The sequence below is a fragment of the Rhipicephalus microplus genome, chromosome 8 (genome assembly GCF_043290135.1).
Source record: "Rhipicephalus microplus isolate Deutch F79 chromosome 8, USDA_Rmic, whole genome shotgun sequence".
In the NCBI taxonomy this organism is placed as follows: domain Eukaryota; kingdom Metazoa; phylum Arthropoda; class Arachnida; order Ixodida; family Ixodidae; genus Rhipicephalus; species Rhipicephalus microplus.
The window spans coordinates 14,833,893-14,847,507 of record NC_134707.1 but is presented as its reverse complement, the minus strand read 5'-3'; the positions used below and the strand labels follow the sequence as shown (position 1 = coordinate 14,847,507).

The following is a 13,615-nucleotide window of genomic DNA, read 5'->3' as shown; positions in this document are numbered from 1 at the left end:
CTAATTCATAAGTTCGGAACGGCTTCTAGGGGTTTAAACGAAAACGCGGGCAAACTGGCTAGCATAATTGCGTAGAATACAGTGCGTGCTCGGCCTCATGCGGCGACAAACTTATCTCGTTCGTGTGTGTGTGAATGGATGTTTAATCCTTCGTAAAAGTGCATTATGTATCGTTATTATTATTATTTTGTAGAGTCAATCTTGTGCTATGTACGCTCGGCGCATTGCCTATATTTCTTATATGTTCTGTGCTCGTGGTATCTCACTGGCCAGTGACGCGATTATTATTATTTTTTACGCGATATCTTTGTTTTTGTGATTGTGAGTCACAGTGCGGTGTTGTGTCCACCATGCGCATGTACCTTGCTTTCATTGCGCTTAGCATCTGGCAGTGGTGCACTGTTCCTGTGTATACATCCGCCTACCTATATATTAAGTGCCTGTAACATTTGCAATCATTCTGACGAAGGCTGGTCCACCAGCCGAAACGTTAATAAATCCACATTTCGTACGTGCGTCCTTCTCTTCAATCATCTATTACACCGGACCATCGATCTTCATTCCTAAAATATATATATATATATATATATATATATATATATATATATATATATATATATATATATATATATATATATATATATATATATATATATATACCCTTCTTTCAGGCGCAATACAACACATGCTTGTACCACCCTGATAACAGCATTGACGTCGTGTGCAATCACCGTTCATGGCGATGGTGGGGCTTGGCTGCTGACTTGAAAGTCGGGGCAAATCAGTACAGGCCCATGTCTATATATAGAGACTTAGGTGTACGTGAGTCAAAATAACCGAGTCACCCACTACGGCATCTCTCAGATGATATCACGGTTTTCGGATGCTAAACTGTAACGTATCACCAAATTCAGTGCGTAAGGTTGGCTGAAGTATGGTTTGTTTCATGTCCTGTGGACGTGTCTGTGAACATAAGTTACTTAAGTTGCTAATGAAGTTTGTGAATGCTAGTTAGGCGACGGTCATGCCCTTCGGTCAGAACCGCGAATGTGTATACGTGTAAAGCGTTATTAATGTGACAAGTGCAACGTGTGGCCACTTACTATAGGGCTCAGTATTTCGAAGTGTACATGGCGCCAGCGTATCGCAGTCTTGAGCTTTCGGTTCCACAACCTCGCGAAACAGACGTTGCACATCACGATCGCGATTGCCCATTCGCGTTAGGCCTAACGGCTGGGACTGCATGGGCCGTCGCCAGGACTGGACCCTGCCGGTCCTTTATTCTACAGGATGCCCCCCGATGTCCGGCTGGATCCGACCGACGCCAACTTCGTCGACGTCATCCACTCGGATGCCAGCAAGCCGTACTTCCTTATTGAAGGTCAGTGCTCTTTTACCAGAGTGTAAAACCCCGCTGAATAGTCAGGTGCAATCACAGCATATTTTCGCACTTTGGTGTGCCCTGGTACTGCCTCTGGATAGGTAAAGTGTCACAGTATTATAGTGGTGCACTAGCTGACACAGACGAAAAAGACTGAACGAGAAGAACGCTCATTTTCAACTGTAGGTTAGGCAAAGAAAGCTTTAGCATAAATTGAGGTGATATTGGGACTTGCATGTGTCCGTTAATTGTAGTAAATACGAGTGATTCTTGAAGCAGTTCTGTTCAACAGGAACGGTGATATTTGCGTGAGTTGCCCTTTAATGGCGATGACTACAAATGAATCGGACGCGGCAGGTTTCGATGCACGTTGATTGGACCTTTTTTCGTGTACGAATGGAAATACCATCGGATATGCTAACAATAAATAATTGAAAGTTCACGCTTTACTCATGCTGTCTTTCTCATTATTGTCTGCTAGGACTGTGATAGCATTTGATGCGTCTAACCGACTAGTCCAAAAAGATACCTTGATGATCTAGGCGAATTTATTTAGTCTTTCATGTACTGCATGTCATCAACGCTGCAGGCTTCGGAGTAAACCAGATGGTGGGACACGTTGACTTCTATCCCAACAACGGCAACAACCAGCCCGGCTGCCAGAGGTACAACTTTCGGAAGTTTGTCGACGAAGGTGGTCTCATTGAAGGTGAGGAAAATGGCCGAAAGAGTTCTAAGACAATGGCATGTAAATGATTGCACACATGACATGCATATCACGATTATCATGCTTGAATCTTTGATTTGTGTATCGAAGATGATGAAACTTAAGCGTTATTTTTTTTTGTTACACACACCCTTATTAAGAACTAATGGACACTCTACCCATGAAAAGTATAGGGGATGTTATTTGCAGTATTTATTATTTGCTATTTCTTATTTGGCGCTAGTAGAAACCGAACGTGCAAATTGTCAATAACACATCTCGTGCTCCAACAAGTGAGATACGGCGGCGGTCATCTTCGCGTACACTTTATCTGGTATATCTGCGTTTAAGCCTGATGCGGTTGATTAGTACTTCTTGTAGGCATGATGGCGAGGGTGGAACAACTTTTCTTACCTGCTGGTGAATGTAAGTTACCTCTCAGTAAGCATTTTCGCTGGAGGCGAAATCACTTGTGGTTTGTGGGCATGGATTTGGGTGCACGTGGAAGAATCCCCGGTTGTCCAGCTTGCCGGAGCCCTCCACTGCGGCTTCCCTTAGTTATGTGGTTGTTTCGGGACGTTAAAACCCCAATAATTGTTAACGTTATTTATGTTTGCCATAAGGTAATCTCTCAATATACCCCTTGAGGTATATATTCTGCTAAAGAACGGCCACGAGAGCAGAGTCACAGGTGGCTAGAAGATTGATGAAAAGAGAGATGTGCTAGAAGAGACTCTAGTTTTTCTGGAAAATGCCTCACATTCTTTTTTTTGTTTATTGCTACGCAGGCGTGCGCCGCTTGAGTTCGTGCGACCACATCCGTTCGCTGGACTACTACATGGAGTCCATCACCCGCGACATGCGCTGCCTTCCGGTGGCCGTGTCGTGTCCCTCGTGGGAGGAGTTCGAGGCCGGCCGGTGCTCGCGCTGCGGCGGCAAGGACTCTCACTGCGCCGTCATGGGCTTCTACTCGGACCGCATGAAGACCAGCGCCGAAGGGCAGCGCATGGGGCGCAAGCTGTACCTCAAGACCAACGACGGCCACCCGTTTTGTTGTGCGTATATATTTTTTTACGGCAGAATGGTACTTACAACAAGGTATCTATTTGAGCTAGTTGGCACATGATTGTACCCGAGAAAACCAACAAGGAACACAGAAGGTGATAAAACGTAGTCTATTTTTCTGCTTTTAGTTAGAACTACGAAGCATGAGAGTGGATGAAAGTACTGGGGATGTTAATTTAAGTAAAACAATGGGTCTCGTTTAACTCAGTTATGCCTGGGTGTGCTTAGCGAGAGGTACGGTTAATATTCGATCTTGGTCCTGTGTACGGTTACGCTTCTCGAGGCGTGCGGCCCAATGTTCCTCCGTCTCCTTGGCCCTCTGCCTCCTCTTGGTTTTGTTGCGACTCCTAAGCCTCGCCTCTTCCAGTCTCTCCGGTTCGCATACCATATCTACCAAGGAACCTCATCGAGTCGCCCCTTCCATACATACGACGAAGTGCCAGCCCCTCCTTCGACGTCATGCCAGATGGCGTGGCGAGTGGCGTTGCAAGCTGCGGTGGTTGCTGCTAGACAATGGCCACGCCGATGGTGGAGCCACCAGCAACAGTGAAACGCCAAAAAAATACTGCCAATTTAGCTCTCGTTACAATACAATATCAATGCAAAAAGAGTAACTAGGATTAAGAGAACTTGCCGCTAGCATGGACTGAACCCACGATCTTCGAATAACGCGTCCGATGCTCATTATTCTAAGGTCACAGATTCGGCCCCTGCCAGAAGCAAGTAATCTTTTTGTCCACCTTTAAATATTCCCTTTTATTTCATAATGAGACTACACATTACATCCTCTATACCTTCAATGACTTTCATGTCTGTCAGCTCTAATTATTCGTGTGTCTAAAAAGAAAAACGAGGCCTTGAAAGTTACCCTTCTTTTATTTTGTTCTGTGTTGTTTCTTGTTGGTTTTTTGTCAACGATCATTGCTTAATTATTGCACCCCAAAGATTTGAGGCGTTGCAGCACGGCGGGGCGCTTCGAAATTTCACCATGTGCACTTTGCAGAATATCATACGATTTACGCTGGAAGCTATGTAGGATGAATAGAGTTCATGTGAAGAAGAACGTTCTAACATAAATTACCATGCTGCGCACGTGTACAAAAGCCACTCCACAGGTTTTATCGAAATAAAACAATCTTATTAACTCACAATTATAGAAATGAAATATTAAGACGTTACACTAGATGTGTGTACTGCAAGGAAAAAAACTATATTAGGAAATATGCACTGGTTAAGATACTAGTAAAATAAAGCAGTAGTCGAAGTCGATGTAGGGTTTCGTTAAAGCGTGAATTGTGAGGGTAGAGTACGAATTTAGAAATTTATAAACAGTCAAGCTACTACTGTAACCTAGACATTAATTAGGGAGCGAGACGCATGACTACATGATTTTGGACGACTTTCCTTGTGCAAGCTTCATGTATCCTGATTTGGAAGTAGCTATGTTTTTGTCGGGAACGCAGCGGTGTGCTGTGGACACTGGTCGAAACGATACCACGTCGTCTTACAAAGGAAAACTGGTTCACAGCTTCGATGACGTGACACTGCTGTTACCTCGATTCGCAGATCACATGTTGAAGATCGAAACAGGAAAATGCAGGCCTAAGTAAGATACGTCGTTCTAGCGTCTAGAGTGTGCCGTATCAGCGTAATTTAGACTAGGACGCTTACATGAGAGCCTTCAGCAACAAGATTTGCTGAGGCATGACGTGACTATCACGTGCGAGGGCTTGTAGCAGTTCTTATGCAAAAAGAAAACAAACAAAAAAAGAAAAAAAGAATGTCTCGTTCCATTCTGGGAGCACTCTACGTGAATTTCTTGCTTACGTGACGTACAATTTTCTGATCACGATGGAGGGCATGGATAGGTGTTGTCTCCGGTACGCTGCTTAGGATCTATGGAAAAAAGTGTCGATAAACTTGTGCAGCATCTGGTATGCGTGATCCAATGGCGTTGCCTAACGAAGCCAGCTCAGCAACAGCCTCCCAAGAAATGCACTTCCTGTTCCACTAATAAATGAATTTCGCACCCCATAAAATGGGGTTCTCTGACTCGCATGGGATGCATTCACGAAATTAAGTCCAGCACAGGGCTGTGGCATTCATGATGTGGTGGAAAGGGGGCGAAGGGGAAAGAAAGGGGTGGAAGATTTTAGACAAAATGTCGGCTAATGCTGGCATTAAATCAACGCCTTCCTCAAATGTAATTTATGAGGGATTTTCGAAGAGGACTAGGCTCCAGGATTAGAGATACATCACGATACCGATCTAGACACTAGGGAGTTTCCGAATAGCGACCCCAAATGAGTACCGTCGAGGCTACTGACCATGCGTGACACCCAAACAGTTTGAGTATTGCGTTAGCGACGCTAATTCCCAAATTCGAAAGACCACTGACACTTAATTTGGAAACTCAAGATGCTTGTGTTGTTTGATAGTTTTGCATGTGGGGACACCTATGACCGATTACTAGTGGCCAGCGTAGCCTAGAAAGTATTTTGATTCGGTTTTAAAGTAAGCGTTTGCGCTCTTCCGAGTAGTCAGGTGCAATCGACAATTTCTGTGGTTTGACGTAGACCGGGACTCACCTGGTAACGCTGCAGGGTCAACATTCGCGGGGCGCGCACAATACCTCGACTGGCACCCGGCGAGGACTATTGTTCGTCATCCCTCTCGCTCTATTGTCGGGCTGCTCTCAAGGTGGTTTTGGCTGCTTACGCCAGGAATGCTTTTTTTATAGAAATAGAAAATAAACGAAGGAGTTTTTGTCACCGTTACTTGGCGACGGCTACCCCTTTCCACTTCTTTTTTCTGAGCGAGACATGCTCAAAGCACCCACATCGTTTCATTCTTCACCGCACGCAGGTCCCCCTATTGAAGAGTCTCAGGCGCTGCTTCGCTGTGGGGAGCTAGTTTCTTACGGTATTTAGGAAGGCGTTTCAAACTGACGCAAAATCGTTCTGAATTAACACAGCTAACATTAAATATACGATGCGTTAAAGCATTTAGAATAAAGTTTCGGCCTTATGAGACATGACACCACCCACTAAACAGCACCCACTGAACGTGATAGCACCCACTGAGGGGACAGCTCTCGGTCAAGACTGTATGGGGTGTGTCCAAAGTGCCGCGACGTTATTCTAAAACTCTTATTAGCTTCTGCTTAATCCGATGCGAACAAACTCAAAGGGATTTGGGGCCCGAAACTTTTGGGGCTTCCATTCGAGAACTCCCTGATGACTAAAATATCCACGGCAGTCGCGAAATTGTTCGGCGGTTACGTTTCAATACAATGCGACCTCTTGGGGCGTCACGGTAAAAAAAATCCAAGAACAGGTCACATCTGCGTAGCCTAATAATCACAATAAACGGGAAAGTGATGCGAACACCACCTACCAGTGCCGTAAGCAGTTGCAAAGCGATAAAATAAAATACGGGACAGAGAATGGCATGAGTGGGCCGCTAACGGAAGGTCAGTGGGCCATAAAACCTGCCATAAAGCGAAAGCTTGTCCGGAGCACATTTCACCACGCGGCAGTCGATTGAACACTTCATCACATCTAAATGCGGCCCCCGAGACAATCTACCAGCGAACAATCTTAGAAGCCGCGCCTTCGAACGGCCTCTTTTTAGCGTTGTCCGTGAGCTGGCGCTACGTACGTGTGGTGGAAGTGTGCTCGTTACATGAAGGAAGGAATGACTCGTTAGTTGAAAAAATGCCCTCACTGCGCGGCTCGGCCTTCGAGATTCAACGCGATATGGGGCTGCATGCCTTACCGGGTCTCGAAGGCTGTGATTGACGTGACGTATCATTATTATCCGGTATACCTTCAACCATTCGGTAGAGAAATACGGGGCACATTTTATGCCGTATAATACGAAAGACAGTCTCGGTCTTGTACTCATGGCACAAGTTTGGGGGGTCTTATATTTCGTGTGTGTTCGCATTGTCTCACCGTATAAGTTGTTCGTATCTGCCGGTGTGACGAAGACATCGAAAGTGAAAGCAGACCAACGGAGGACGCATTAAAAGAAGAGTTGCTCAGGCTAGAAGTGGACAAAGTGAAAGCCGTGGTTTGGAGCTTTACTTTCTGTATAGGTAACGCGTGACGTAGTTAAACAAGTGTCAGTGGATTCGCCCTCTGTTAAACCGTTCTACACATCGGCGTTACTTTTCAGGGTAACTCGGTTGCCTCGCGGTGGCGTAACGTGACGAGTTAACGGGAATTTCCGGCATATAATCGGCGTAGCCCTAGAAGGGGTGCATAGTAGGTGGGTTCAACCGCCCCCCCCCCCCCCCACCAATTCTTGTCAATTCAGAAAGTTAGGAGGTTAAACTTTTAAAATATTTTCTTGGTATTAATACATATGGTCAAAAACATGCGAGAAATTGAGTACCCCCTTCTCAAAAAAACCCTCATATATGGGGAGGATTTCTTTGTTTCGATGTGCAATGAAGCTTTAGAATGAACGTCATGATACCTGCAAAAAATTCGTTGAAATTTGTTGAACAGAAATACGTAGCAAGTTATTTTAAGGGTAGCTTAATTTCTACATGAAGGAAAATACGATGAACTGTCTTGCGAACCTGCGTTACTGAACCTGTGCATAATATATTTTTCTTCACATCTATAGCGTGCGAGAAGACAGAACAATGAAACGACCTTGATACAGCAACCTTTTTCTTTTTGTCACCATATAGCTACCCCAGTGACAATTGCAATCTTTCTCAAAAGCTCTTTAATGTGCCGTATTTTCTGTACACTTGATTGCAGGATAAACTGACTTTTATTGCGATCAAAATTATTTGGACACTCTCGGTTGGATGTCGGCGTCGATGTCATACACTGTATATGTATACGTATCTATATATATGAAAACACAAGAAAGAAAAAAAAAGTCCAGAAAAAGACTCTGGGGCGCGGAATAAAACGTGGGACCTCCACGTCGCGAATGCGAGGCGTTAACCACTGAGCCAACGGGAAGTACCTCCTTCAACGCTCAAACGGCAAGCTATTTATATTTACCACTTACCGCTGTTGGCGGGCATCTCGGGGGGGGGGGGGGGGTATCGTGTTTTCAGCATTATCAGCAAGATGGCGCATTGAGAGCGTGGTGGCTCTCATATCTCCCGTGTACTTTGGCCCGCGGAGAGGAGTGGAGGATGTCTCGCGTGCCTTTATCTCCCAGTGGGGGGTGGGGGTTCATGCGTCTTGGCTGGCGTTTTGCTTGCACTAGAACGATTCTGTTGTAGTTACGGGCCGCACAAAGGTCACTGCAATCTGCACAGCTATTGTTTGCGAAATGGGCGCGCTTTTCAGACGCAGCGAAGTAACAACTGAGACGCTTATTCGTGTTCATCTGTACCTGTGAGTGCGTTTCGTGCGTCATTTGTCCGTGAGAAACACGGGGCACGTTTTGATCTGCTCGCCATTCTGCGCGGGACCTTCCAGTTTGTTGTTATCGTGTTCATTGCTTCACCTTTGCGGCAAAGCTGTGACTTTTTTTGAAAAAAAAAACTCACTGGTGGTCCTTTTTTCGTGTTTTTTTCTGCACCATAAGCTCGTTAAGAATGAACCAACTCGTCCAACAAGTATACGCAACAGTATCCCACCTGCGAGACGAAGCATGTGCAGCAATGTAATTGACCTGGTGCTTTCATAAGCTAGCCAAGTCAATAGAAAGTAACACCATTAAAACTGGGAAGCCCTATGCACGGATCTCGTGATAACTCTGCTCATAAGAGGGTGGATGGTCTTCCAATAGGAGGTGGGTGGGAAATATTGTTACGGGGTCAGTGACTTCTGTATAAACGCAATTACAGAGGAACAACCTCAGGCGAGAATCACAATGGCTGATTGGCACACTCGCGCGCCTCTTAGCTGATTCCGTCCTTCATCTTCCTTTACTTCGTAACAATATTATGAAGTGCCCCTCCCCCCTATCCTGTTCATCGAATATCAAAGACAAGCCTTTTAATCGATGCAAAAATAGTGAAAGCCATGACAAGTCTCTCACAACTTATAGCCTTAAGTCCCTGGCTTTCCAGATGTAAAGGTAGGCAGCAGAGAGTTTGACTGCTGTACTGTTTGTTACTAGTTGTCGCGGTTTATTATTTTAAATGTGAAGGCATTCTTAGCGAACTTCAGGGATTTTTACTGTATCTACCCGTCCATCTAGCTGCCTACGACTTTTAGCTCGAAAACTGGTATGGCAGAACATGACTGTAACACGAGCGTAAGTGGCTAGTTACCACATGGAAATCATTACATGAATGTCATGATTTACATGTCATGATTTGCACTGCAAGAGCAACAAGGTTTCCGCAAGAGTAGTGGTTTCGTTCGCATGACATATTGCAAAACTGGTATGTATGTGACTGCACGGTGAACATAAGTGACTGGCCCTAACATGTATAAGCTATGGGGCTACTTTCACCCCCTTCCCGCCCCCAGTTATTTCGGGGGGTGCGACAGTCCTGCACCCTCTTCGTGCTCGCCAGTGACTCTACTCTGTCATACCTTTTTGCACGCCCAGTGCACCAGTACCAGGTGGCTGTCCAGATGTCCAAGACTCCCAAGAGAGCAGTGTGGGACGCCTTCGGACAACTCTACCTCAACCTAAAGGGAAAGTTTCATGTCAGGCTTGGAAACAGGTTTGTCTCTCTCCCGTTTGTGCTTGTTAACGCGCCACACACTGTCCCACGGGGGCTTGAACCGGCACCGGAGGACGCCACAGGGCTTGGTCTTCTAAGGTCCCTGTCGTGGCTTGTGGCGATGGATGGGCTCTGAAGTGCACGCGTGCGCATGGCATGTATAGCTTAAAATAGGCGTTGGGCTCATGCAAAATGCGTCGGCGGGTGCACATTGGATGTGTATATGGTAAGTAGACGCACACATTTTTGTTAATTACGTGATTTTTCCCCACTCTCCGTGTATATCAGGACTTATTTTACTCCTTAGTATGACGTGGGTTAACTACATTGAGTGGCGTCTTATCAATTAGTTAAATCATTCAGCATTCACCGATATAAGTACCTTAGGTACGGGTACAGCTGCAGCTATAGAGTGGCGGAGCATGGGAGAGGCCTTTGCCCTGCAGTGGGCGTAGACAATTGAATGATGATGATGATGGAATACGAACGTTTTTCGGAAACGTTCCGACCAATCGCTCAAGTGAGGGGGTTGATACTATTGAATGCAACACAAGTATTGGTGCCTAAGGCATGTTTTGTCATCTTTGGGCATTCTCCATCGCATTAAAACCTGAAGTCAAAAGAAAGGGGATCACTTTTCAGAAAGGTGAGTGAACTCGTTAAGGAAAAACAGGTAGTCTTACCGGAATTATTAATACTGGCTACTTTGAAATGGGGAACGAGAAAAGGAACTGAATTATGCGAAAGTGGTCCCGTTGTCCATCGTCACAAAACTGCACGTACATGCTCATGCTCAAGTAGAAAAGTAACGCTTTTGTAGCATTGTGCATCGTAGGGGCTCGGAAGTGTCATTCCCATATCTCTTTCGTAAACAAACTTTTGTAGCATTGCACATCGTAGGTGCTCGAAAGCGTCATTCCCATATCCCTTTCGTAAACGAGCGTAGTCACTTATTGTCATTTCTACTTTTCCTGCGCTCACATTTTGCTACGTGTGTAGGCCTCAGGACATCCGCGGTGGACGTCGGTACACTTACTACGTGACCACCCGGGAGGAAGTTGCGGACGCCGGAGAGCTGGGGCTGAAGTGGAACAACATGGATCCGGAGGTGGACAACCAACTGTTCGTGCACTCAGTCAAGCTGCGGCCCTTCGACAGCTACTTCAAGCGGTCTGAACTTCCTCGCAACTGCGAGAATATCTGCGCATTACGCAACATTCTGAATTACCTTTACATAGACAGCACCGGCGTAGTGTTCACGTACAAGCCCGGACACTAGATAAGCAGTAACTATGGTTCGACACTGAGCTCTGGAGTTGCAATCAATATGAACAAGTGAATTTATTTCGCCGGCAACCTTTAGCGAGTCACCCTGCCTTGGAACCAGACATGCATATTCTTGAACAGGAGGCCTCGTTGTAGCGAACATATCGACAAGGTGTCTTGTCTTCAAGCCAACAGCTGCAACTGCTGCTGTCTTGAAGCCAGCAAAAGCAATGCAGCAGCTGTTCCAGTTGTTGTATTAAAAACATGACCAGATGTTGAAACATTCGTTCCAGCAACACCTTGGGCTCGAGAAAATTAATCTCTTGAAGCTTTAAGTTTTAATATTCTCCCGAATGGACTTGTGTGACAATAAATCAGATGTCTCTTTAATATGCGCAAAAGTGAAATGATTTGCATAAACCATAAAGATTTGCGTGCGTTATTCAACTTAAATGGTAAGTACAGCGCAAAATTAGTTTGATCCACAGGTTGTTACTTTCCGAATAATTCTCGCACTGTACTTTTCCCATGAAATCATAAGGTGTTTCACTGAAATCGGGAAAATAGTGCAATTCTTGAATCCAATGTCCAATAGTGGCTTGTTTTCACATAGCATTTGTAAGGCCTGGTGTATAAGTGTTCGTCACACTGCCGAAGTATATCTCGGAGGCCACGTACAGAGAAGCACGGGCTTCAGATCTGCTCCGCCAGGTGCCCTAACAATCGCAGCTGCTGACAACCTCTCAACCAGCCGAGTCAATTAGCTTTTTATTGATAATCATGGTAGTATTGGCCCTTATAGGTGATGCTCAACATTATATGTATTCAGTGTAATTCTCCTCTTGAACCAGAACCGCCGACTTCCGGTCCTAGAAGACTCGCTATGAATATGTGAAAAACGCGAAGAGCTGCCATTGACGTGCTTGAAAAAGAAACAGGCCACGCGTTTATGGCGTCACCTAACGCTGAAACAATCCCTCGCGTTTTATCTTTTCCATGAAGGCCTGACCGCATGTGTGTGAGTGCGTGCGTCCGGTCAGGCCTTGATGTTGTTTACGTTCGTGCCACTTCTCGAGCACGTTGTGATACTCTCTTTTCTTCATCTTACTTACAGGGGCAAGAAGAGTCTGACTCAGACTCTGTACTGCGCCAACAACTCCTACGCTCTTCAATCGGGGGAGGAGCTGTTCCTGCGAGAAACCGACTCCTGTCCCGACTATTGAGGCTGCTATTGGGAGCGAAGCTCTGCGAACTTGTGCCGTGAAGTTCATTCTCGAGCGTTCCGCGTAGTTCATCTGTTCCATCCTTTGGAAAAACATAGAACTCTTGTCATTATTCTACCGGAGAAATGACGTCATCCGTGCCATGACATCGTCATCGAGATCATTCAGTGCCAGCAAGACACTTTCACCCATTTTAGTGTGTTATCATCTGGAGTGCATCGTTTTTTTATTTCTCAGGAAAAGTGTGAAGGGCGGAGTACCCCTATAGACCACATGACGTTTGATTTAAGCGAAATTTGTGGACATGCATCCGTTTGTTGGTGTTGATGTAAAACATTACGCTCAACGCCGTGTCACAGCCAGGACAAATGTTTTCTTTTCTTTGTCGCCAGAATAAAAACACTCAGGGGTGCCTGGTGCAGTACAATGTATTCAGACATTGCAATAGCTCAATACAATATCAATGCAATATCAATACAATATCAATACAATATCAATACAATATCAATACAATATCAATACAATATCAATATCAATACAATAGCTCAATACAAGATTTGAGCAGCTATCATCGAAAGCTCTGTTCCCAGAATACGCTGAAGTTTCGGTATCTTTTAAAACTGGTGCTTGGTGTGCCTGCAAACTTTCCTTTAAGATTAGGACGTAAACACTTCTTCTGGATGCTCTACTGACCGAGCTTATTTGTCTCGACGTTTTTAGTTATGACAGTCATGCGGCAGTCTGCAGACTCTGTGCGTGATTCAGCAACACTTTGCGAAATACATTTCTTGGGTATTACTGTATGAAGGTCGACCATCGTCATGCCAGTTGGTGTCTGTCCAATGAAAATGCATTTTGCACGCATTAAAAAAAAGCATTCTCAATACCACGCAAAGTGTACTGGTGCAGAATTTAGTCACACATTCTGAATAATGAACGCTAGCGTTACAAGTTTATTATGCACAGAAAAATGCTGTAATGACTCGCGATTAAAGAGAACCGACAGATCCCATGCCCTGTGGGTATCGATGTAATGCGAAACAGCCAACAAGTATCCAATGATGCTGGTATGACACGCCTTTCGCGATTTGCATGTTAGGATCTGCCATTTGTGTTCCTCTTACAGCCACAGCATGCCACGCCAATTTTGCGGTAAATCAAACTAGCGAACCGATCGTGAACGCTCGGTGAACGTGGCATGTACTGCACGCCGTAGATGAAATGCACGCCATAATTTTCATGTTACCAACTGCCATATGTGTTTGCTGTACAGTCACGTAGTGCAATACAGATTTTGGTGTATTTCAAGCTAGCAAACC

At 45.2% G+C, this 13,615-nt stretch overlaps 1 protein-coding gene across 5 annotated transcripts in view; it reads left to right on the top strand.

The window, feature by feature from the left end:
- Nucleotides 1-13,185, top strand: part of LOC119164163 (pancreatic triacylglycerol lipase) — a 47,538-nt gene extending 34,353 nt beyond the window's left edge. For all 5 annotated transcript variants that reach the window (XM_075871126.1, XM_075871127.1, XM_075871125.1 and 2 more), the window contains 6 exons: nt 1,259-1,381; nt 1,971-2,090; nt 2,876-3,142; nt 9,690-9,807; nt 10,807-10,977; nt 12,188-13,185. In XM_075871126.1, the coding sequence (XP_075727241.1) occupies nt 1,259-1,381; nt 1,971-2,090; nt 2,876-3,142; nt 9,690-9,807; nt 10,807-10,977; nt 12,188-12,296 (908 nt within the window). In that variant the 3' untranslated portion in view covers nt 12,297-13,185. The remainder of the gene's footprint in view (nt 1-1,258; nt 1,382-1,970; nt 2,091-2,875; nt 3,143-9,689; nt 9,808-10,806; nt 10,978-12,187) is intronic.
- The last annotated feature ends 430 nt before the right edge of the window (nt 13,186-13,615 follow it).